The sequence below is a fragment of the Pimephales promelas genome, chromosome 19, assembly GCF_988280905.1.
Source record: "Pimephales promelas chromosome 19, fPimPro1.hap1.1, whole genome shotgun sequence".
Classification (NCBI taxonomy): Eukaryota; Metazoa; Chordata; class Actinopteri; order Cypriniformes; family Leuciscidae; genus Pimephales; species Pimephales promelas.
Window position 1 is genome coordinate 17,663,410 of NC_142787.1, and position 25,259 is coordinate 17,688,668.

The following is a 25,259-nucleotide window of genomic DNA, read 5'->3' on the forward strand; positions in this document are numbered from 1 at the left end:
CGCACTTGTGAATGTGCCTGCTGGTGCGGGAGCGCGCCTCTAGGATCTGCATGGAGAGAATCGGCAGCAGCGGTGACGGTCACGTGACGGAGTCTGCTGCTGGCTGAGTGAAGCGTGTTAGCAGGTAATAAAAAAACAAATCTCTTTTTCAGACTATTTAACTGTTTTTTATATATATCTAATGCTACGTAATTAATGTTTCTATTTCTTTGTCGCTCATCTGTTTTAATCCGTCGCTGACTGTTTTTCGAGGTTATGTTGCCTTTTGTATGGCTTTGTTTTTCCTCAGTTTAGCTTATTCGGCTGTAGCTCTGTTGTGAGGCCGTTTTCCTCAAATATTCCTTCACAACAAGCCCGTATCACTATTAAGCCAGTTTTTCTTAGATTAAAATGTCATATGGATATACATAGTAGTGTTTAAATACTCATACGGGTTTAAATGTTATGAACAAGGACGCCGGGCGGTCGTCAGTTAGCCAGCTAAGCTACAACAATTGGAGAGAGGAAATGACATTCGAGATCATGGACAAAAGAAGAGCAGAGAATATGCGCTTATGCTCTTCACAAACTCAGTTTTTGCACATTCATGGGGTCAAAAACCGTATGTAACTCAAATGTATCCGAACATCTCTAATGATGAATCTGTAAAGTTGAACTGGGATGCTGACCCTGATCCTGCTTCTAAATTCCCTTTGTTTGAGCCGTCACATTTATCTTTTAACCTTGTTATGTTTATGCATGTCGTTTTTTGGGGGGGTAAGTTATATGGAACATGGTTATATAATCTCAGAAAGCAAACAAAGTCATCTGTTCATGTGCTTTGATTATGGTCGATTGTTTAAAGTTTCTAATGCGAGCGAACAGCCGCCATGTATTTTGTTTTGATTAGGAATGTTTCTTACAATTTGTCAATATTTGCTAATTTTATAGATTTTTTAGTAGTTCAGTTAGAAACTGAAAAAGTCAAACCAAGTTTTCTGTTTTAGTGATAATAAACCAATTATTTGGCTGATTGATATTTAGCCATTTAGAGATTATTGTCATTGGCCAATAACTATGCTCATTTGATCAGTTAACTAAAGTGGAATTATGCTTATGTAAAAGCTATATAAAAAAAAGGAAGCTATTTCAAAATTCCCATTTTGGTGCATTTTTGGTGAATGTTGTCAAAGTCAATGTTCATTGATTATCACCTCACCCCCCATTCTATTTTGAAATGTATATTTTCATCTTCATAATAATTTCTGTTTGATTATGGATCACTAATTATTCCATTGAGCTACTTATTCCTAATCAAAGATGAAACCGATTGAAATTTGGCTTATTTTATCAATCGGCATTTCTAAATGTGCTTTATATACACATTATCTGTGAATTCGTGGACACTATGGTTGAAAAGAGGAAGAGTAAGGCTTTGTTTTTCCATTTTGTAAGGATCTCAGAAAAATGTCCCCACATGAGACCGTTGTCAGCTGGTGGAATCACTTTTGTGGGTTGTTTTGCTTGCAGTCATCATTAAATCGTTGGTGACCCGCGGCGCTTGCCCAGCCAGTTTCACCCCAGTAAGATCTTTATGAATGTATGTATTTTGAAAGCTGGGAATTTTTGCTGGATATTATCTGATGATCTCTATACTTCAGAATCTAGCTGGAACATTGTTGTCGGGCGTTTTCTGTGTGATTGCGTAGAAGGATTTAACATGCACAATAAGGTCTCTTCTAGCAGCCAAGAAAAGCCCACTGTATCCATCACAGATGTTTTGTGTGTTGCCTTGTCTTCTGTGTGAGCAGTGATTCTTTGCTGATGTTTTAGTCTTCAGTTTCATGGATGTGAAGAATCTAATGTACTGCAGTGTCACAAGTGAAGTTTTTAATTTGGTGGAAAATCATCTAAGAAGGTTTTTCAGGAACAGCTCTGCCAAAAATGCAAATCCTGTCATTTACCCATCTCATTCCAAACCCATTTGACAGATTTCTTTGGAACACAAAAGCAAAAATTTACTTCTTTTCCTTGCATTGATAGAGAAAGAGGACTGTGGCTATCCTTCTCCAGTGCCCTCAAAAAAACACAATAAAAGTATCATAGAAACTCTATTTTACTTGTTCCCTATATTCAGAGTCTGTCAAAGCCATATGATTGACCAAATTTTAAATTATTATCCATTAAAAATCGAGTTCCTATCCATTAGGGCTGGGCGATGTGACTATATCATATAACAATATCTCACAAGTGCCCTGATGCATTTCAACTGTCAGTTGGCAGATGTATTTTCTAAGCCCCGTAGTTACCGTATGCATCTTTTTATTTTTTGAGACTACGCAATAAAAAACATCAACCCTCTACGGACACAATATAGCTAGAGTTGCCATTGGCTAGTACATTTTTTGTTTTACACACTAGTTTTTTTTAATTAATGCAAGAACAATAAAAAGTCAAGTAAAGTGTCAGTCTGTAATAAAATAAGAACAAATAATCAAACTAATAGCACAAATAAATAGCACAAATAAACACAATAGAACAAAGATGCAAATAAAAAAAACAGTTCTTTTCAGGTTGTACATGTAGATCAAACAGTTGTTAGATACAGATTAGGTACAGAAAATGAATAAAGGCCAATCAAAAGTAAAATTACACTGCATAGTCTTCACAATATAGATGAATCCTTATTAAAGTTCCAAAAGTTATTCAGTCAAGAGCATTGAATGATTTTTTTTTTATCTGTTGCTTGATTAACATTAAAAACAGACAGCAGGAATAATATTCTGCTGTCACTTCTAAGACAATGCACGGTTTACGTTCACTTAAGACACAACCGACTATGTTTAATAATAAGATTGTTGCCAAGATGGACATTGACATAATTGACATAATGTCTTAATTCTGAAGTGGCTTTTTGGACGTGTGCTTCAGATGTGCAGTTTCAGCAGACAAAACTTCTCGCGCAAGTGACTTGTCTTTACGGTCGTTTTACGCTTGAGGGATTAAATAGACTTTAAAATACGTGCAAATGATACAATTTCATAACAGAGGAGCAGCACTGGTCAGATTGAGACAATAAAAGTTGGGTGAGGTCAACGAGCCCTGTAGTGCTCTCTTTATCTCACAGTGAGTGCACATGTGTGAGAGAAAACGACCCAAAGCTCAGCAGGCAATTCATTTCTTTTCTTTTTTTTGCTTCAAGCTCAATTAAAGGCAACTGTAATCATACAATTTACTAGCCATTGGCTAATTCAAAGTTATTTTTTGTCATCTCATGACATTGATTTATTCACGTGATTTACTCGCATTGTAGAGTGTGGAACAATAAAGGTATTATGGACAAGATGCCGGTTGGCTATTTTTGTCACACACACATTCACACACACACACACACACAATGCAAGAGCATTGATGAAATATTTACTCTAGTAGTTAGCCTACAGCCTATTTTTGACAGCGATTAAAATGGTTCACAGAACGAAAACATGGGTAGATGATAATATCGGATTCTACAATGTTTTTAATAAGTGGAATATCTATAAGTTAGGCCTATTTGTTTTTACATATTGCCCTGCCATTATCCAGCAGATATTACTCGCACTTCCAGATATTCAAACACAATTGGTTACTGAATGTAAGAAACATTGGCGTTTAGTTGAGGTCATCCGATGAATCGGTTTTGCAGATTAATCGGCACAGATAACCGATTGCTGGATAGCATCGACAGCATCGTTAACATCAAACTTGGTGCCTTTGAATCTATGAAAATTAGATTTCAGGGCTCGACTATAAGGACTGTCTGGTGTTATATTATAACCAAGCGGCAAGCCGGCAACCTTCCTGTCTCTCTCTTGAATCCAACACGGAAGTGACTTAAACTGCAATTCATGGACTGGCCGTTAGAGACAGGCTCCAAAAGAGAGACAATGCCCAACTTTACTTTAGAAAAAAATACATAAGCAGTTTGTCTCCTGTCTGTTAGCTGTCACGTCACCTCAGATAAGCCTTTTTGCCCATTTTCGTTTATCTGGGATTATCGGTTTATCAATTATTCGTTTATCGGCTCCGCCTACTTTGGGCTTCAAAAATGCTCTTCAGAAACCTGGACATTAGGGCCATTTTTTTCAGTCTATGATTAGAACTGATTCTTGTTTAACCATTTTTACTTAGTTAGCCTAGAACTTTACTTAGTTAGGCTAGAAATTTCACTTGTATCTAAAATTTTGGCGTCGTTTATTAGAGTGAAAACGGTAACGCTTTTTAAAAAGTATTTGTGAAAGTATTGATAGGGCAAGTAAAAAATGGAAGAAAAAATCCTTAGCATTTAGCCCTGGATTTAATTGTGAATATCAACCTTTTTATCACACAGAACTATTATATGGACTGAGTAGACTTGTAATATAGACTTTTAATCGTACAAATTTTATGATGCTATTTTTTCTAAACTGATAGCTTATCAGCATGGCAACAAACAACATGATTTTTTTGAACTCATGTTTTTGAAACAACATGAGTCAATGACAATTTTCATTTTAAGGTGAGCCATCCCTTTAATATTACCTTGCTTCAACATTTTAAGTTGTTGTGTAAATGTGCTTTTCGTGGTTAAGGAAACGAGTCACTTACGAGCAGGACTGACAGAGTCTGGCAAGAAAATTTCTGTTATGTAAACAGTTCTTCTGTGAAATAGCTAGATTTTTAGATCATCAATACATGCTTCAGTGTAGATTCAAGAATTTTACGACTAAGTTCTTGTTTTGTATGCATGAGGAATGGCTATGTGATGTGATCGGAGTGTGAGCGTTTTAGAAGGACACTACAGGATAGTGGCAAAGTGTTAGCGGACACCAGTGTGGGCTCGTGGCGTGGTCTTCATTTCAGCTGGCTCGGATAAGCTTGATTGTTTTTTCTACAAGGGTTTCTGGCGGTCAGAGTATTGCTCAATCTTGCCCAACTGGGTTTAGGAGAAAGGAAATCCGATACGGCCCCTGTGTTTTTGCTCCAACACTACGCGGGACATTGAAGGGAAGATCTGCGGAAAACGTCAGCTAGCTCGCTTGAACAAAACCTCATCTGGTGTCTCCAAATATTTGGACTCGAAACTAGGACATGGAAATGTTTTCCGAATAATAAACACTTCCTGTTTTTGGCCTTGTTTTTCTTCTAGATTTTTCTGTTTTGTACATACATTGTTTTGTATATACTGTATATGATGACCTCGGTGGGCATCGAACGAGCCCGGGACACTCGGGACAAAGCGCTGCCCACTACCACACAGACCACACAGCCACAGAAACAGCTTCAGGTGGGTGAACAACAACATATTGAAACACATGCTATGTTAGGAATGACATACTACCATGCTCTTACCGTTTATGCTGTATATAGTATGACCATACTCTGCTGGAATGTATCCCAGAATGCAATATGCTAGACCTTCCAGTTTTCTTAGGGGGGATTTTCACAAGATACTCTTTCATTAAAAAAGAACAGCTAGATGGAGCACAAAGGGGAACGGATGGCTGGGGTTTTAAGCCGCACCTTTATAAGTTGAACTAAGTTGAACTGTTTTAAAGTGACGTCTTCACACAGTGCTTATGCTAGGATGTTTAAAAAACAGAGCAAGACAAATGTGTTTGGGCTTTGAAGAGGATGATTTAATTAATAATTAATTAGTCAATTCCTTTTTTATTTAAACTACTAAAAGTCAACACATTTTTCACTACATTACATTTCTACATTTTTACGGTATTTCAGAGATGATAACTGGACCCCACTTGCTTAATGAAACATACTGGGGTCTTGATGAAAGAATTGACTCCTATCTGTTGTAGTTTTTTGTTGTAATTACTTTTACAGTATATATACTGCACAGTAGGCTAGTAGCCACTAATATTTTTTCAGTGTCCCATGTCTACTTCCACTTTTATGTGACATGTCTTGGTCATGAATCTGACTGCTCATTCAATTCTCATTTAAATTTTTAGAATTTTAAGATCCTTGGACGCTCATTCTGATAACTTGTGCTTCCGATTGCAGGCTACAGCTGAACAGATTCGACTGGCTCAGATGATCTATGACAAGAACGATGCAGATTTTGAGGATAAAGTGATGCAGGTATGAGAAGCTCTCTTCCATCAGAGTAAAGTTGTAATTAAAATCCTCTAATAACCCCAGTGATAACCATATTTGCTCATAGCTCATAGAGGTCACAGGGAAGAACCAAGACGATTGCATGGTTGCTCTCCATGACTGCAACGAGGATGTCAACAGAGCCATCAACTTCCTGCTTGAGGGAACCTCTGATGCAGTAAGAATTCCATTTAACAAATGCACATGTGGTCTTAGACTACTTAGTAGGCACTAAAACACACAAGTTATTCAAAAAAAGTGAAGTAAAACTGGTTTTGTTTAAAATGTTGTTGCTACTGTCAGCTGTTTTGTGGCTGCACTTTGAAATGCAAAATAATGATTCGTCAAGCAAACTGGGATTTATTATTTTTCTGAATGTTTTTTCTTTCTTTCTTTTTTTTTTAGCTCTACAAACATATAACAGCAAGTAACGCCCATATTCATGTGTGATTGATGCTAATTTATTTCAGAGATAAAGAGTCTGTGACTTGTGGTGAAATTTGAGAGGCCGCTTCTTATAGACTAGGATTTGTTTGAATTATTTCTGGGAATAAAGCTCAAAAATAGTAAGTGGGTCACTTCTGTAGTGTTGATCAGAAGGTAATCCTGTGTCATAACAGACCTCTGCCTCCACCACTGTGTCAAATACAAGCTCCCAAATGTCCTTCATCAGTAATGAGGATTCAGGAGTGCTGATTAGCAAACCTGTATTTAAATCAGTTTAAATGTAAATCAGTGTAAATGGAGCTTCATTGATACCTAACATCTGCTGAACAATCTTCTTTTACTTTTTTTTGTTTGTTCTGACTAGTAGTAATTTTATTACTTGCAGACCTCTTGGGAAACGGTGGGGAAAAAGAAGAGTCTTGGGAAGGATGGAACCTCCACTGAGAGTAAGGAGAACAAGGAGAACAGGGAGAAGAAAGAGAGGGAAAGCAGCAGGGGTCGTGGAGGAGCGAGTCGCCGTGGCAGAGGGACCAGTCGCAACAGGCCAGGTCAGTGTGTTGATGAGGTTTCCTTGTTTTTATTTACATAGCTGTTTAGGGCCTATTAACACTAATCTCTAAATGTGTTTTTACTAATCGAATAGCAACCCGCTTGTTAAAATTGTTCATTTACACTGTTCGCAAAACAAATAAATCTAATCTTCAATTCATGCATTATATACACATACACATTCAGTTCACATCAACAAAAGCAGCTGATCAAATAGGAGAAATAGGAGCGGCATCAGGACTGGTATGATAATTTAGTCTACTATTTTTAATGAAGATGACTGTGTTGAGCTTTAGGATGCAATGCCAAAATTTTGGTTTAATTTGCTGCTGTATGTGTGTCTGCTTGCTGAAGAGGCAACTCATCTGTGGCGATGCGAGTAGTAGTATATATCTGGCTATATGTGTCCTCTAGCTATCTGGAGTCATAAGTTGCTCTCACATCTTTGTTTTTGCCATTTTAGCAGGAGTAAAATACATGTTTGGCTTTAACAACCAGACACATTTACACTTGTCCAGATGCATCTGAAATGCATCTCAGACCACCTTTGTGGTGATCGAATTGCTTTCTTTTTCGGAGGGCATTTACACTTGATATAGCTATCCGATCATAGACAGTGCATAAAGTGGATAAGTGTGTCCAACAGCAATATTTAGACAATATTTAAGTGCATTTTTGAAAACGGATAGCAATGCCAGCATCTCTGCATCCTTGTGACCTATTTTCATATTTGTGCTGTGATTAGTTATAATATGCCTATTCGCAGCAACCATAGATTTTCATGAAGGAACAGAATTTTAAATCCCCCCCTCATCCCTTTAATAATAAAACGAAAATTGGCATTAGATTCAGAGGGAATAGTGATTGCGCAACAACTTTTGTACTTGGTTTTTACAGTTTAATTGTGTGGAGTAGGTTTTTACACTTTAAAAGGCTTATGATTGATCTCATGATGTTTATCTGTATAGCAAGGACAGAGGAGAACGGTGTGGAGCCTGCTCCTGTTGAGAGAGGTGCTGACCGTGGCCGCAGGGGAAGAGGCAGAGGTGAGCTCACACACAGTAAAAACATATCATTTACATCAATTGTGCTTATTTGGGATGTGCAAATCTACGTTTACAAATTCAATTATTCTGGTTTTGTCAAACGGGGAATCCCTGTGTTATTAGTCTCATAACCATTTTTTTTTTTTTTTTTTTTTTAGAGATTTATGGATATGGCTCTTCAGTAGGGTGACTAGCACATATTCAACAAATAAATCCACCAAACCTTTTGTTACTTTTTGTGCTTTAAAGGGGATACATTTCTCCTGGGGTTTTAGCCCCCTGACACTTGTAGTAGCTATAGACTGTCAGCAGCGCATTAAACCCTCTGAGAAGCTGCGTTTCCCCATTTGAAGTGCTAAATACCTTAAAGATGAAACTCCTAGAAAAAAAAATTGAGCTGTTGGACAATTGGGGTGTCTGACCATCTTGACCCATCCTAAGTGCTTATGAGGTTTTATTTATTTATTTACAGTGTCTGGAGGTAGAGGCAGAGGTCGGGCTCCAGTTACCAGCAGGTTTACAGCACAGGGGATGGGGTGAGTATCACTCAAATGTTATTTAAACCTATAATCAATTTTCATTATAATATAGCCACTAAAACCCCTTCTCACACTCTGTGTATTCTCCTGCAGGACCTTTAACCCTGCAGACTACACCACAGACAGTGGGACATCAAACTCGCACGCTGATGTCTGGGAGAAGGGGGCCAATGACACTACAGATGGGACAGGTGAGAGACTCGCCTCTGTTGCACAGAACTTTTCACGATCCTTTGGCCCAGTCTCATCTCTCTTTCTCTCTTTGACACATTCAGTGCCATGGCAGAATACTCTGGACGAGTGGGCAGCTGAAGACTGGAGTGAAGATGTGAGTGTGAGTCATGCTCTATAATTAACCTCCTATGAATTATGGGATTTACAGAGCTTGAAATGAATAAGCTTGAAAAGACATGGTGTATGTGTTGTCCAGAAATGTTAAAGCATCATATGTAGTTGATAAATTAATAATACAAATTATTTATTATCACCGATGACATAGTATAGTAATAATAAATTATTATTATTATTATTATTACCACCATATTATTATTATTATTATTATATATTTATAGTTAGAATTCATTAATAAATAATTATAAATGTAATGTTTATATTTTGTACATCTATATAATCTCTTCATATTATATACATTATAATAATTTTATATAATTGTAATATAGCTATTGTACTATTTATATTTTTATTGTATTATTTTATAAATCTCCCTCATATCTGCACACTATAGTCATATACTATATTTTGCATTTTTCTGCCAAAAAAAAAAAAAAGCACTAACTGGCACGTTTTGATCTCTAAAGCTCTCTGAGACCAAAGTGTTCACGTCCTCTTGTGCACCTCCAACTGAGAACCACATCACACCTGGCCAGAGGTAATAGTCAGAGCTGGGGTTCTGTGTTCATGTTTTTGAGTTCAGCAAAGGCAAACTTAAGGAAATCTATTCTTTTAATTCCAATCATAGCATTGCATTGTGAATATAACGTCTTGTTTATTTCCCTGACTGTATTGCGTTTTTGTTGTAGTCTGGATCTGTCATCGCTGCTGCAGAAGCCTGTGGATCGAGAAGAGGCGGAGGGTCTGAAGGCCGTTGGCTCCTCTCAGGGGCTCGGCCACAGTCTGGTCTTCACCAACTCCCACCACCAGCCTGCTCGAAACGGAGGCACATCTTCTGGCACCAACAGCTACACACATGCCACTCTGGTGAGACAATCCACAGCCATGATTTACAGCACTTGCACAAATGTTTTCCTTGAGAACGAATGTCAATGACTGGCTGGGTGCTTATAGGACCTTTTCAGAAACTTTATTTATTTTCAGGTGTTTATTTTCTAGCTAGTACTTTTAAGACTAAGACATTTGTACTGATACAGTGAGATCTGAATGGGTTTCCTAATGGCACCTTTCCTTTGTCTTTTCCCAGTCCTCTGTTTTGGGTTCTGGTTTTGGGGAGCTGGGTGGTCCAAAACTCGGGCAGACGGCCGGGCAGCAAATACTGGAACAGCTGAAGGGGCCTGGTCTTGGGCAGCTTACCTCCCCACCCTCCAGCACAGGGACCAACTGCACCCCTGTAGGGGGGCTGGTGGGGACTGGGATTTCGGTGCCCTCCTCTTCTTGGGACATAAAACCTCCTGGAACACAGAGCTCTGCTTCACTCTCGTCCCAATTCAGTCGTGAGTTTTATAATTCCCGGAAACACAAACTTGGTTGTACTTGCAAACACGTAGCTATGCATTAACACTATTAACCTATTCATTCCAAATCTGACTTTTTACTTATTTATAAGTGTGAACGGGCATTTTCTGTATTGTTTGCCCTGTAGGGGAGTTTCAGATGCAGCCAGAGCCATCTTTGGTGCTAAGCCAACTTGCCCAGCGACAGCAGGGCTCCCTGACCCACACGGGGCCTCTAGCCAGGCAGCCCAGCCCTCCCCCACTGAGTGCTCCTTCGCCTGCCTCGGGAACACTGGAAGCCTTTCCGAAAGCGCCGGAACCATCACAGCACCGTGATGGGCCCTCAATGGCCCCCTCACAGGCTGCCGAGTCTCAGGGGAGCAGTACACAGCAGCGGCAGATAAAAACCCAAAAGCGACGGATACCTCCCACTTCCAAGGTGACTGAGATTTAAAATACACTGAGGAATGCTTTGTAAGATCTCTTGGTGAGTTCTCTGTTGCCCGGTACAGTTTGTAGATGAACATGCATAAAATGGCCGTCACAACTTATTTTGCTTATATAAGCTGGCCTTATTTCTGGGTTCAGTGGGATTTTCAGCCAAAAAGAGTAGAGGGTTGGGCTTGATTTTATCCATCTGGAATTTATTAAATCGTAAAAACTGGGTGTTACCAGAATGGAGGGGGGAGCAAGTTATGAAGAAGAAAATACACAAATGAATTGCTGGAGCATGGTTTAGGAAATTAAATAGTCCATATTGTTTCTTAATTTTTCTTTTGCATATGTGTTTACTCCTCTAAACGGCACATTCTGTAGTCTGTAAGATTTTTTTTTTTTTTTTTTTTGAAAAGTCAAAAATTGCTTTTTTATTTATTTGATTAGGAATACAGTAAAAGCAGTAATATTGTGAAATTACAATTTGAAGAGTTCCATTTGAAATTTTCTTCTAGAATGATAATTTTTTATCAAGCTTTTATATTTAAGTTCAGTGATTTCACTTAAATGGCAATGAAAATTACCTATTAATTGTTAGTGAAATTACTGAACTTACATATACAAGTTTGATGAATCATCATTAAAGAAGAAAATTTCAAATGGCATTTAGAGGCTTTTGCATCTGAACTCTTCATTTGAAGCAACAGTGTTTTTATTTTATTTTAAAATGTAATTTAATGCTGATTCTAAAATGCTGATTTGGTGATCAAGAAACAGTTTTTAGTATTATTGTTGAAAAAAGTGGAAAATGAACCGTTACAAAGCTTTTTTTGTTGATGTTTTGTCAGTATATGCTTTGTGATTTACATGTGTTTGTACACATCCAGATTCCTGCATCAGCGGTAGAGATGCCCGGGTCAGCAGATGTGTCTGGTCTAAATGTGCAGTTTGGTGCCCTGGACTTTGGTTCAGAATCTGCCCTGCCAGACTTCGGCCAGTCAGAGAACTGCAACAGTGAACCCATAAGGGAGGCTGCAGTGGTTCCTCAGTCACAGAGCAGCCTTTACTCTAAACCAATCAGGTCAGTCAGTGGGAGAAATGGACATAATGAAGACAAAATGGTCTCGCTGTTGTCTAAATTGAGTTTAAGTGCCTTTTCTTTTTCTTTGAGCAGTGGACTAAATGTATTGCTGATTTTCCTAAATCTCTCAACGCATGACTTTCAAACCAGTGTGCTGTCTTTTAGCTTTAAAACTCTCCATTCTGCATGCTAATATGTTTCCCATGATCTCCCCTGCAGTGAATCTCTGACCAGTCCGGTCCCTTTGCTGCTGCCTCTGGCCTCTTCTGACAGCATCTACCCCTCTCCCTCAGTACCTCTCCCCAGCCTCGCTCCCTCCCACACCACCCCCAGCTCGGTGACAGCCCCCTCGTCCTCCTTATCTTCCTCTTCCTCCTCCGCTGCATCATCGGCGGGTAACAGCTTTGACTGCGGTGTGGCCCCTCACTCAAGACTGAGCTTTTCTCAGAGCAAGGAGCTTTCTGGACCTGTGACGGTAGGTGCACACATAGAAACCTTAGTTTCCACAGCTATTCTCAGTTAAAGGGCTACGTCAACCAAAAATGAAAATTGCCATCATTTACATTACCGACTAAAACTTTGGGTTCAGTAAGATTTTCTTTCCTTTTTTTTTTTTTTAAATAATAATACTTTTATTCAGCAAATATGCATGGACATTTATAAGAAGAAAATCATAAAATGTTTTCAACATTGATAGTAAGAAATGTTTCTTGCACCAAATCAGCATATTAGAATGATTTCTTAAATTTTTCAGCATGATTACTCCAGTCTTAGACTGGAGTAATCATGCTGAAAAATTTAGCTTTGCCATCACTGGTTTAAAATACATTTTAGAATGTATTAAAACGGTTATTTCACATTTTACTGTTTATGCTGCATTTTTGATTGAATAAAAAGAGAAGATACTTCTTTCAAAAACATAAAAAAAATCTTTGTGACCCCAAACTTTTGAACGGTTGTGCACATGCTCTCATGTTGCACCATGGATGCACTATTTCTTTAGTGCACCGTACATCAAGGAGATTATGCTGCTAGTGCTAATATTGATTTGATTCAGTATTCTTTGTTTGCATCTCTGACAGAACGGTTTCAATGGTGCGAGGACCTCTGCTGCTTTAGACAGTAAGTCACACTCATCAGTTTTACCCTTCTTTCTGTGTTATGCATTAAAGATTTAACTTTGCTTTAACTACTTTATGTTTTGTAATATGACATTTTATGCCTTCTCCATCAGCCACATCGAGTTCCTCCACTCCAAAACAAGAGTCTCCTTCTCTGGTCAGCAGCACAAGTGTTGCCCCCTCCGCCCCATCCTCACTGTTGCCCCCTTCCGTTACACCACACAGCTCTGTTCTGCCCAGCCTGGCATCTGAGCTGTCCTCTGCCAGCTTACCTCCCCTCAGCAGGTGAGCGAGATGTTTAGTTTCACCTTTTTTTTTGTATTACCCATTTATTTGCATTTGATTTCATGTTTTGATAGATGTTATGTGGGCTACATATATCTGTGACACTGCCTGTTTTTCCTGTAGTCATGTGAGCAGTGGCCATCCCTCTGTGTCGGCACTTTGCACCACATCTTCACTTACAGTGAGTTCTGTAGGATACACTGACACACACACACTCTTTCCTCACCACCTTCACTGTCTGTAACGACTCCGTGTGCGTGTATGTGTCCTCAGTATACAAGTGTGGACAGCGTGAACTCTCTCGCCCCCTCATCGATGGCATTTTCCTCCCAGCCTGTGTCCGCTCTATCCAGCGGCAGCGTGAACAATGCTACGAGTGGCGGCAACAGTCTGCACGGGTCTGGAATTTTGGGTCATGGCACCAATGGTAGCGCACTTTCCGGTATCAGGGCTGCCCCGCTACTGTCTTCCTCCAGTGGTGAGAGAGCACACACGGCAATTATCACAACACCATGTAGTATCAAGACATCATTTGTGTCATTTAGATGTACTTTTACACTTATAAGTAGGGTTAGAGTGTTGGCATTCTTCTGTCGTTTTAAGTCTTGTATCTTAAGTTATTTATAAGCTTTCCCAATTAAATAAAATAGTACAATGAAGTAGTAATGGCACTTTTAATTGGGATTTGAAAAAAATCAAAAATACGGTAATATAACAGTGAAATATTACAATTTAAAATAACTGTTTTCTATTTAAAATAGTTTAAAATGTGAATTACTCCAGTGTCACATTTGGTGATTAAGAATCATTTCTTCCTATTAGCAATGTTGAAAACAGTTGCTTAATATTTTTGTGAAATCTGTGATAAATCAGGAATGGCCAACTTATGGACAATTCTGTAATAATTCTGTAAACATGTTCCAAGCATGGATAAACAAGAAAAGGTGTTTATAATTTTCATATTTGCTTTAAATCTAATTGGGCTTGCTGCGTTTGTCAGTGTTACGTTACTGGTTACCGACACTGTCTTTTTAGATATTTTATACAAATAAAATTTAGTTCAGTTGGACAATGGACACTACAATGATAAACTGAAAGAGTCTGTTCTGCTCCATACTGCTAATGTGCTGTGACTGCAGCTAGTGGAGTCAGAATCAAATTACTTATCACACGAAGAGAGTAAGGAGTGATGACCGACAGGACAGATGATTTGTTGTGCTAAAGATGTTAAATATCTCAGTACCACGACACAGAATACGCATGATCAGGAGATTAAAAGTGAAAGAGCTCACATTTAAAAGCGATTTCAATAATTCGCATATAGATCCTTTGGAAATGAAAGGCCTATACACAGAGTATACGTGATCAAAAGCAAAAAGCCCCCTAGTGTTATCAGTAATACTGGTTATGTCGCAAATTTATATAACCGTGAGCAAATTTCCTCACTGTAACAACATCCCTAAATCTTATCAGCAACTCCAAAAACCCATTTTTAGTTCAATCTTCATTCTCCAACAACTCTACCTTGTCTCTGTGCAGGTAAAGCTCCTCCTAATCTCTCTCAGGGGGTTCCTCCGCTGCTGCCTAACCAGTACATCATGGGACCCGGAGGTCTGTTGCCTGCCTACCCGGTAAGAACTCTCATCCTCTTAAAACAAAACAGATCAGATTTCACCCCTCTGCAAAGTATTGTAGTGTATGTGGGATTTCAGGATTTGTGTGTGTGTGTTTTGGGTTGAGTGATTCAGTGTTGTTGCTTTTATGGACTATTGTAAAATGGTGTGTTATCGTGTGCATGACTTGTAAAGAGTTTGTGATCCATATTTCATTATGTGACTCGGTACAAGCTCTGAGCCTGTGAATAATGAATACTGAATATTGATTTCAGTAACATCTATTGTGTGCAAGGTGCTGAAAGTTGTTGTTTGTTGTGTAGCAGATTTATGGCTATGAAGACCTCCACATGCTCCAATCCAGACTACCAATGGTGAGTCTGAGACACACTTCCAAAGAGCCTCAAGATGACTGTTTACTTTGAGATGGTTGATTACTTTAATGACTTTAATGATCATTTTACTGGTTGTTTTGTCTTATTTTAGATAAACTGAAACAACTAAAAACAAGATATTTCTTATTATTTGGTTATTGTTATAATGAATAAATGTCTTTTTAGTCTTTAATCTGGGTAATATGTTGTTGTGGACAATAAAGGGACATTGAGATCAAAATGGTGGAGATCCACTTCTGAGCTTTACATTTTCCTTTTAAAAATGTCTATTTTCTTGACTATTGGTTGACTGGCATTCAACGACATGAGTGTAGAATGGTGATTCTATGTGTTTGTGTATGATAGTAGACAAAAACAACTGCTGATATTCACTCATTGACATGATAGAAATATTTTGGGAAGCATCAGAAGAGCCAACATCTGTTAATGTGTCAAGCATGTGTGGTTATCAGCTCAAAAAGCCCAAAGACAAATGGACCTGACCCAGACTTATTGGAGTTATTACATAATTTGGGGTATATTTGCGAAAACATGATCATTGTGCATAGTGTATTCCAGTCCATTTAAAATGACCATCTAAATAAGGTATTAAATCATTTAAAAATGATTGAAATCCAGTGAAGAAATTAGGTGAAATATATTTATGTAATTATTGTCATAATAATAATTAATTCTTATTATATAATAAAACAACTAATTATATTACTGTAATATTGAAGCATTAATGGAAATATTTAAATATTCCTTAAAATAAAATAAAATCTGCCCTGTGCAGTATTTGTTCACATGGCCTTAAAATCACGTAGACCTAATTTTTCAAGTTCATTGTTAATAAATCTGTGCGTGTATAATACATTTTAAGATGTAAATAACTGACAAAATGCCCTAGTCTAGACAAATGTTCATTCTGCAATCTCTGCGTTTTGTGATCCCTGTAGGATTATTATGGAATCACATTCCCAGGGCCGACTGCTACGCTATCTGGCAGAGATGGAAGCCTCGCCAACAACCCTTACTCAGGTACTGCATATATGCTATATTCAGTTGCTTTTTTATCAGTCTAGAAGCTTTGATTCATGACATCTGTGTGGATTAAAGTAGAAAATAAAAAGTATCTGGTATTTTTTTTTTCTCCACTCAGGTGACATCACAAAGTTTGGCCGAGGTGAATCCGCCTCACCAGCACCCTCTGCCAGCCTGTCTGCTGCTCACGGCCCACAGACGGCACAGCCTCCGCAGGCTCAGAGCCAAGGACAGAACCAGCCCCAGCCGCAGGGCCACCACAACACCCAACAGACCTTTCTAAACCCAGCCCTCCCCCCTGGATACAGCTATACAGGCCTTCCCTACTACCCCGGGGTGCCTGGCGTGCCCAGCGCATTCCAGTATGGCCCCACCATGTTCGTGCCCCCTAACTCGGCCAAGCAGCATGGGATGGGTCTGAGCAACCCCACCACGCCATTCCAGCAGCCCAGCGGCTACGGCCAGCACGCCTTCAGCTCAGGTTTGTGCAGATTAGACGCATGCACACATTCTCATGCATACTCTGTGCTGCTGTTGAGTGTTAAAGTATAGTTTTGTTCTATTTCAAGGGTATGATGACCTGACGCAAGGCCCAGCAGGAACCGAGTACAGCAAAGGCTATAGTAACTCGTCTCAAACACAGGCCAAATCTGCTGCCTCTGGCCCAGGGAAAGGTACAAACTCACAATTTCAGTTTTTATCTATTAATTGACCCTGTCCACTAAATTCAAATAATTGATGCATCAATTTGTGTCCCAGTTGTCTCTGTGACATCTAGCAATTCTGGGGTGCCAGACATCAGTGGAACTGTTTACAATAAAACACAGGTGCTTTAATTAATTTACGCTTTACACAAACACATATACACTACCGTTCAAAAGTTTGCGGTTGGTAAGATGTTTTTGAAAGAAGTCTCTTCTGCTCACCAGGCTACAAGTATTTGATCAGAAATACTGTTCTATTGCAATGTATTTTAAAATGTAATTTGCGTCACATTGATCCTTCAGTTGAAAAGAACAGCATTCTAAAATATAAATATCTTTGAAAATTATAAATGTTTTTATAGTCACTTTTGATCAGTGTAATGCTTCCTTGCTGTTTTTTTTTAAAAAAAAACTGACCCTAGACATTTCTATATAAATGTATTTATATAAAGAGAGAAATATTAGTTATATAATGTGTGTGTGTGTGTGTCCGTGTACTTTTTTACTGCAGCCGTTTGATAAGCAGGGTTTCCATGCTGGCACACCTCCTCCTTTCAACCTCCCCTCGGCTCTGGGCGGCACGGGACCTTTGACCCCTGGGGCTGCCCCTGGTTATCCTGCTCCATTCCTTCACATTCTGCCGGCACACCAGCAGCCCCACTCACAGCTGCTCCATCATCACCTCACCCAGGACGGACAGGTCAGTCCCGGTCTATTCACACAAAGTCTCGAAACAAAACCCTTATACGGAGTCTGAGATATTATTGAAATCTACATCAACCAAAAAGGACAAAAATGAATAAATGTATTTTATACTTTTACTGTAATTTCTGTCACAGAGAACATGGCTATACCGTCTTCAAGTATTAAGATGTTATAGATGTAAGTAAAAAAGTTGTCAACGTGGTAACCTTTCCCCCTTGTAAGCTCATCTGTCTGGTGTGTCTGTTTACACAGGGTGGGCCAAACCAGAGAAGCCAGTCTAGCGTCATGCAGCAGAAGACCCAGGTCAACAAGTCCAACTATGGCAGCTCTCCCTACTGGGGCAACTGAGCACAGTCCAGGTGCCGTCCCGCACCCAACGACACGCCGATCAGAGCAGAGGGACGCCCGTACACTACCATCATCCTCATCCTCCTCCTACATTCTCATTTCCCCTTTTCAGAGTTTTGGCTGTTGTATGTAAAGTATATTTATGTATGTATTTATACAGTATATATGTATTGGTAGAATATAAAATGTGGTTTTTCTGCATTTTGTTTTTGAAGGAAATTTTTTTTTTTCATTGCTAACTGGCTAAGAGGATATGATGACAGAAGTGATGAGAGCATAACAGAAGAGTTAATATACTTGAAGCAGAGCAGGCATCATGATTCAAACATGGGAGTTTTTATTTGTATACATACCCCTGATAATGTATGTACATTACTGCTAAGCTTGATCACTTGATGGTGAAGCCTTTTTTTAACTTTTGTATTTTGCTCCTCTCCCACCCCCCCTTCACCTGTGAACTTTTTTTCTATCGAGGGGGATTTTTAATTTCAGTTCTTAATTTTGGTCCCTCTGCCCTTCATTTGTGAAATCCCTCCCACCCACCAAATTGGCTAAATGGTAGCATTTTAGACCAGATTTCATTTTAACATTGGTTTTACCCTTGTTGTCAAAATAAAACTGTCCAGTTTACTCGTTTCATTCTGATTTTGCACACACGAGCAGTAATAAGAATATAACTTATTCAACATATGAAACTGATAGACTTGCATTGCTATGACATGGGTAAAAATGCACTTTTAAAACTTGTAATTTGAGGTTAATTTAACATTAATTCATAATGGGGCTTTGTGATTATGTAAGAATTAGGCCTTAGTTCAATTAGGACATTAAGTAGCTTTTATAAATGTGCCTTAAAAAAATTTTCAGAAGAAATTGATGAATAAAGGCGTAAGGACTAAACATATTCAGATATATCGAAATCGTCTTCCATTGCGATTTCTCTTATATCTAAATATGTTTAGTGAAAGGTAAAACTTCTGAAATCTCCCTGTTAACAACGCGTGAGATCACTTCCGGCGTAACTTTGGAGACGGTTCAGTTGGACATTTGATTCAGATCAGTTCGACGGCAGTTAACAAGAGGTAAAAACGATAAAAATACTGTTCGTTTTCTCACACAAACCGCTCGTTTCGTGTCTTAGGCCATCAATGTGTACTTACATTTATGAGTCATTAAATCATGTTTAATTTTGACTTCTCTGTGCATGTTCTTTGAGGTGGACCCCCTAAACCTGCATTGTATGACTGACAGACAACACTGGTTTGACCGAAAAATGTCAAAATTGAAAATACTGTGGAAACAAAGACACCTACATCTTGGATGCCCTTGAGGTAAGCTAAAACATCAAAAATTTATTTCAAAGTGAACTACCCCTTTAACATTGCCGACTCATTTGTATAATTATAAATTAATCTCATACAAAATTGTCATTGCAAAGTAAATACATTTTAATGTACAAGCTCTATAGTGTCTCTTTAAAATGTACAATTTAGAATAAGTTCACCCAAAAGTTAAAATTGTCACTTTCCTAATCCTTAAGTTGACAATATCCATTGCCTTCCATAGTAGGGAAAAAAATACCATGCAAGTCATTGGCTAGAGTCAACTGTTGGGTTACAAACCGGTCAAAATATCAACAGAATACAGTTTTGAAACATAAGGGCGAGTAAGTAACAGAATTTTCACTTTTTGATGACTGATCCCTTTAACGTACAATTTAATTTAACATTACCCAAGAATAACTGCTAGAAAAAGTAATTAAAGTTAATTGTCATTAGCCAATACTTAACTACTGTACAAACTTGACTCCTTTGTAAAGTTGTTTATTTGTTAATGCCATGTCCTCTTCTAACATGGCAGGAACAGCTGAACTGTTACAGAATCACATTAATTTATTGAAATGCCATTCATTTGTGCATAACGAATCATTAGATGGAATACTTGCTAATACGAGCTAGGTTGACACCACAGTTCATTTTTCCATCTCTGTAAATAAATTTCAGTACGTGTAACTAAAAATATGCTTTACAACAAACAGTTCCAAATCAGATTAATGAATAATCAAACTAGCACACTTCAAGAAAAACCTTTTCATCAATTAAAGCATGTGACATTTAAAAGTGAAACTTAGATGGCAAGCTTTGAAATCTTTTCACTGATGCCAAAGGGCCGTCATTTTATTACAACAAGGCACATAAATGAACGGTTTCAGAAAGGTGCTTTGAAAATGACAGGAAATAAAAGCAGTTTGTATATATAAAAAAACATCACTCTTCTTACGCGCAGCTCTCAAACATCTTATTCTTGAGTCCAACATTCATAAATGAAACAAAAATAACTGTACAATACTGAAAAAGTCCAGTCAGAAGGAACACGCTCATTCATCCTCCTCGGCCTTCTTTTTCTTTTTTTTCTTTTTCTTCTCCACCTGTGTCACATCAGCCTCCTCCGTCACCTCAGGCTCCGCCTCCACGACGTCAATTGTCCTCTTCTTTTTCTTAGAAGGCGTGGCCTCACCACCGTTTGTTGTGACCTCTTCCTCCACCTGTGGCGTCTCAGCTGCCAGCTTCTTTTTCTTTTTCTTCTTTTCTTCTGGTTTCTCCTGAAGAACAAAAGGAAGCCATTAACACCACATTTGAAACAGACTTCAGATTATCAAGCTCAGAGATGATCATGTCCTGCTCACTTCAGTGATCAAACCCACAGAGTTGGGCCTGTCAATGGTTCGGAGGAGATTTGCTTTAGCATGACAAGATATGAGACCGGTCCATGAGAAGGTCCAGCCACCAGTATAGCCATGCTACATGTCTTTCAATCTTTAGATGCCATGGAACCCAAAATGATCAATACTAAGTTCATCCTCAGTTTCTTTTTTTCCACTATAGTGCTTAAGTACATTTAAACCAATCTTACATGATTGTTATTTAAATCAAATTATGTGAATAATTTGAAATGTTATTTTATACCCCTGTGCTAAATGAGACAGATGAAATCACAAGTACCTCAGCATCGCCATTGGCTTTCTCGTCATCTCCTTCTGCTGTGGAAAGAGCTTCTAGTTTTCTCTTTTCACGCTTCTTTTTCTTCTTTTCCTTCTTCTCGAGCTTGCGCTTGATTTCAGCAGTCACCTCAGTAGCCTGCGGTCGAGAAATAAAATAATCACGTATCTGCATTTGTACAAACCTTGTAGAACCCAAAATTTTAAGTGCTGTGTCAGGCTCATTAAATCAGTAAAGCCTCCATGTAGGAGTCAGGAAAGAAGAATCATCACTCACAGCACTTCAAGAACTATAGTAACAACAATTCATAGTTAGAAACATTCACAATCAGCACTTTAAAAGGCATTATTAGATATGAAAAAGCAGTAAAAAAAAAAAAAAATCTGATTTTAAAATCCTTTCGGCCTTCAAAATACTTTATCGGTCGGGCTCTAAAACACACACATATATATATATTTTAAAGTAGTATTTAAATGATATCAGATAATATTTCAAGCAAAAACGTTCCATTAACTTGGATACATTAGATAGTTATTGGACATGATTGACATTACATAGCTAGCTAAAAAGAAACTTTTAAGTGACTAATAATTTGCCCATGTTGTTCTGGTTTCTGAACACTGCTATGGTTGAGTCGTCACCTCTGCAACAGCTTCTTTCATGACATCCAGGTTCTTCCGTGGGGCTTCACCGGTCTCATAGAAGGCCAGACGTTCTTCTACTTGACCACGAAGCTTGTCACCAAACACACACGTGGGAACCTCTGTGTGAAAAGAACAAAGACATCAAGATAACAAACAAGTGCAACTAAAAATGTGTTTGGCCCAAAGTTCTGCTCAGGATTACAATTTCAACAACCACTGAGGTGGGTTACTGTTGACGAAAAATAAAAGCATCATAGCAAAAGCCAAGCAGAGGGAAAAAAACGAGGAAAGATGGGACCCTCACCAGAAAAACAGTCAATGCGTGATGCAATGGTGCACTTGTTGGCCAGATAACGCGAGATGCGACCCTTGTTCTTGGCAGCGGCACGCCCGATGAATGTCGAATGGAAAATTAGACCGTACTTTGGGGTGTTTCCTCTGGTCTTCAGCGCCCTAATTCACAGGACAGAACAAAATCCATCTACAACGGCAGTCTCAAACGCATCCATTTAGTGATGCACCAAGTTTTAGTCCAGTACCCAAAATGAAAGCTCTCATTTAGCCCCCCAAAAAGTTGATAATTAAACTATGCTGTACAGAATGTTAGGACCAATTAAAACAGTCATAGTGAAGTTAAAAAGGCTAACTAACTTTACATATTGCTATTCTAAGATAAAAACTATTTCGACCCAATATTTTTTTGTTCACCGTTTCGGCCAAATTACTTCAAAATATACTACTATACTAGAAACTCGAGACTAATTCATGTCATGTGTTCAACAGGGCATCTTCAAATGTATCTACCTCTCAAAACCCTCAGCAGCTGCTCAGACTGGGGGGTACGTGAGATCGAGCGGGATCATTTTACAGTGTGTTCAATGACACCCCAAATCACCCGCTCCTGCTACGCCCCGGCCCTGCCATCACTGCAGCTGTGTGAAACCCCAGCAGGGAAGGGGTGCCCAAGTACCTGAACAGGGCCTTCTCAGCCCCCAGAATCTGCACGGTGGAGGCGGGATATTTGGCAAGGTTTGTCAGACTGCCAGCGTGAGAGATGAGACGGGCACCAACCTATTAAAAGAAAAAAGAACGTCAAACATTCATGATCAGGTAAATCTTAAAGAAATTTCCAGGGGACACATTTTTCACTTTAACAATACAATTATATACATTAAGAAATATGCCTTTTCAATGTCCATTGTACAAAATTGTATATTTATTGGCCTAGTTTCACAAACCAGGCTTTAGGCCTTAGTTCAATAAGAACATTTAAGTAGCTTTAATAAACATTACTGGAGTCCATCAAAAACAAAGGCACTGACATTAAGATCTCAGTGCAAGTTGCTTCCAGGTAAAACAGCTCAAACATGCATTTTGGGGAGACAAACAAACACATACCACATCACCAATGAGAGCCGCGAGATTTGGGGCCACCTGGCCCATTTTGGAGCGCAGGTACTCTTGCAGTTCCAGTCTGTAGTTTGTGAGAGAAATCACACGATTGGAGAAGCTCTCAATGTTGATCAGGTCAATAGGAGAGATATCCATACCTTTAGAAAAAAAATAATACACAAACTTAGTACAAATCAAAGGAATGCTTAAACTGGTTGAGCTAAAGTGACTCAAAGGTTCAGTTAATGTGGTATGTTGTCATCACATGGTTTCAGTGGATTGACAGATTATTAGAACATCATAACATCCGAGACACTCGCACCAAACTATATTCATGACATCAGTGAGCTTATCTTACCCATAGAGCTTCGGGACGCGTCAAGGACTGCCTGAGCTTTGGCACTGTCCATTGTGATCTCCTCCATAGCTTCCAACATCTCCTCATTCAGTTCCTTCCTGTTCCCGATCAGCTTGGCCATCTTACAGTATGTACTGTTATCGCTCACTATCTTTATTAGCTCTGGGAAGTGGTAACCGTACCATTCACTGCACAGATAGGAGAAATAATTAAGAACTGTGTCAAAGGGCTGCACCATTTGGAAAAATAAATGGCAATTTCTCTTATTACTAGGACTACATTTAAAAAAAAAAAAATTTACAACATAGTTAAAACCTCCAGATTTTATTAATACTGCATTTATTGAGATATTACCAAAAATATAAACAAAAGTTTCATTTTACTGAACAAAAACACCATGAAAGAAATAAACTAAGGCAATATTAAAAAGAATGGCCTTCATTTTCAGGGGTTAAATTAAGCTTTACTTTGATTGGTTGTAACTAAGCCATAATGACAATTTCTTTATTTTGATTAATCGTGAGCCCATATATTACAAAATCTAAGCTCCAAATAACAAGCAAAGCCACTTAAAGTCTGTCTCCCCCTCAGGTTGTGTTCGCTCCAGTTCGAGGGAGCAAACACCCCAGAGGAAGGACTTTACTGTGCCTCCACTTTCTGTACAGCCAGTGCACTAGGGGGCGCTGTCTGTGGTAAGCATTAGGAGGTGATTGGATAAGATCCAACAACAGGAAAGTCCCACAAAAAAAAAAAATCTTACCGCACACGCATGGAGAACGTGTTGATGTCCTTGTCCAGCTGGTCCAGGAGTGCGATCGACTGGATGATCATGTTGTCCGCCCTATTGACGTTGAACTTGACTTTAGCTCTGGAATAGCTGTGACCCAAACCCAATTGAGCTTTGGACGCAGCCACAGCAGTGAGTCCCTTTACCAGGGAATGGAAGTGCAGACGCACACCTGTCAATTACAAACAGATGCATTGTATTAAGAACAGTTAACACTGTTGGTCTCTTTAAAACACTTTTTTCGCCTGTCTGTTCAGCTTTTCAGTATAAAGCATCAGAAATCAGGTTATCTAGGTACATCATTACAGCAGGCGGTTCAAAACTGTTTGGATATGCGATTTGCATAAGGATTTAAACCAGGGGTTTTCAACCTGAGGTCCAGGGACCCCCAAGGGATCTTTTTTATTGGAAAAATAATGAAACTAAATATTTCAATACATACAACACTTGTACTACTACAGTGAAACTAAATATTCTCACATTTATAATCATCTTACAGTAAAATTGAGTCTTTTTAAATGAAATAAAGCTGCCCTTTACATGTTAAGATTGGGGCCAGATGTCCATTCCACTTAGTTGATCATATTTGGGGGTTTATGGCACCTTAACGATTGAAGACCCCTGATTTGAATCATGCTCACCCCTTATGATTTCAGCTACAACTCCTCCAGTCTGAATGGACAGATTAAGCTCTTCCTGAAGCGCTGCACCAATTTTAGCATCGGACACCCCCAACATGGACTTCTTTTTACCCCCGGACGGAAGGTTGGTCTCCAAGAACAACTTGAGATCCGCATGGACAACTCCTGCCAGGATCAGACGAGGAATAAAGCGTCACTAATCGTTGGTCACAATTCGCAAATCAACAAATCAACCTCAAATGATCAGTTTGTAGGTATGCTGTCATCACAATAATTCAGTGGATTGACAGATTATATGTACATCATTTCATCAGTGAAGCAATTTGAAATGACCTTCTTGTCTCTTAC

The 25,259-nt window shown here is 38.8% G+C and overlaps 2 protein-coding genes and 1 non-coding gene across 6 annotated transcripts in view; 1 reads left to right on the plus strand and 2 right to left on the minus strand.

Moving 5' to 3' along the window:
• On the plus strand, positions 1-21,853 carry ubap2a (ubiquitin associated protein 2a). 4 transcript variants are annotated; one of them, XM_039688142.2, is made up of 27 exons: positions 1-124; positions 5,147-5,284; positions 6,019-6,096; positions 6,179-6,289; positions 6,944-7,106; positions 8,076-8,153; positions 8,626-8,689; positions 8,786-8,883; positions 8,968-9,026; positions 9,511-9,581; positions 9,733-9,910; positions 10,131-10,380; positions 10,530-10,819; positions 11,703-11,896; positions 12,116-12,371; positions 12,979-13,018; positions 13,131-13,302; positions 13,426-13,483; positions 13,576-13,780; positions 14,842-14,933; positions 15,239-15,289; positions 16,249-16,330; positions 16,452-16,814; positions 16,903-17,007; positions 17,093-17,160; positions 17,549-17,737; positions 17,995-21,853. In XM_039688142.2, the coding sequence occupies exons 2-27, from the start codon at positions 5,189-5,191 to the stop codon at positions 18,088-18,090; spliced, it is 3,507 nt and encodes a 1,168-aa protein (XP_039544076.2). In that variant the 5' UTR covers positions 1-124; positions 5,147-5,188; the 3' UTR covers positions 18,091-21,853. The 4 variants fall into 4 exon arrangements, with proteins under 4 accessions (XP_039544076.2, XP_088979939.1, XP_039544077.2 ...); XM_089123813.1 differs by having other exon boundaries at positions 15,242-15,289; XM_039688143.2 differs by having other exon boundaries at positions 8,968-9,020.
• The window catches only part of nop56 (NOP56 ribonucleoprotein homolog), a 7,491-nt gene continuing 2,129 nt past the window's right edge, over positions 19,898-25,259 (minus strand). The window contains exons 4-12 of the mRNA XM_039688023.2: positions 24,912-25,076; positions 24,244-24,442; positions 23,484-23,671; positions 23,132-23,283; positions 22,704-22,804; positions 22,038-22,186; positions 21,731-21,852; positions 21,093-21,227; positions 19,898-20,692 (exon numbers count right to left, since the gene is read on the minus strand). Coding sequence (XP_039543957.1) covers positions 20,468-20,692; positions 21,093-21,227; positions 21,731-21,852; positions 22,038-22,186; positions 22,704-22,804; positions 23,132-23,283; positions 23,484-23,671; positions 24,244-24,442; positions 24,912-25,076 — 1,436 coding nt within the window. The 3' untranslated portion in view covers positions 19,898-20,467. The remainder of the gene's footprint in view (positions 20,693-21,092; positions 21,228-21,730; positions 21,853-22,037; positions 22,187-22,703; positions 22,805-23,131; positions 23,284-23,483; positions 23,672-24,243; positions 24,443-24,911; positions 25,077-25,259) is intronic.
• Positions 21,301-21,366, minus strand: LOC120490904 (small nucleolar RNA SNORD57). The gene has a single exon (XR_005625147.1). It is a non-coding gene; the product is annotated as a small nucleolar RNA SNORD57 (small nucleolar RNA).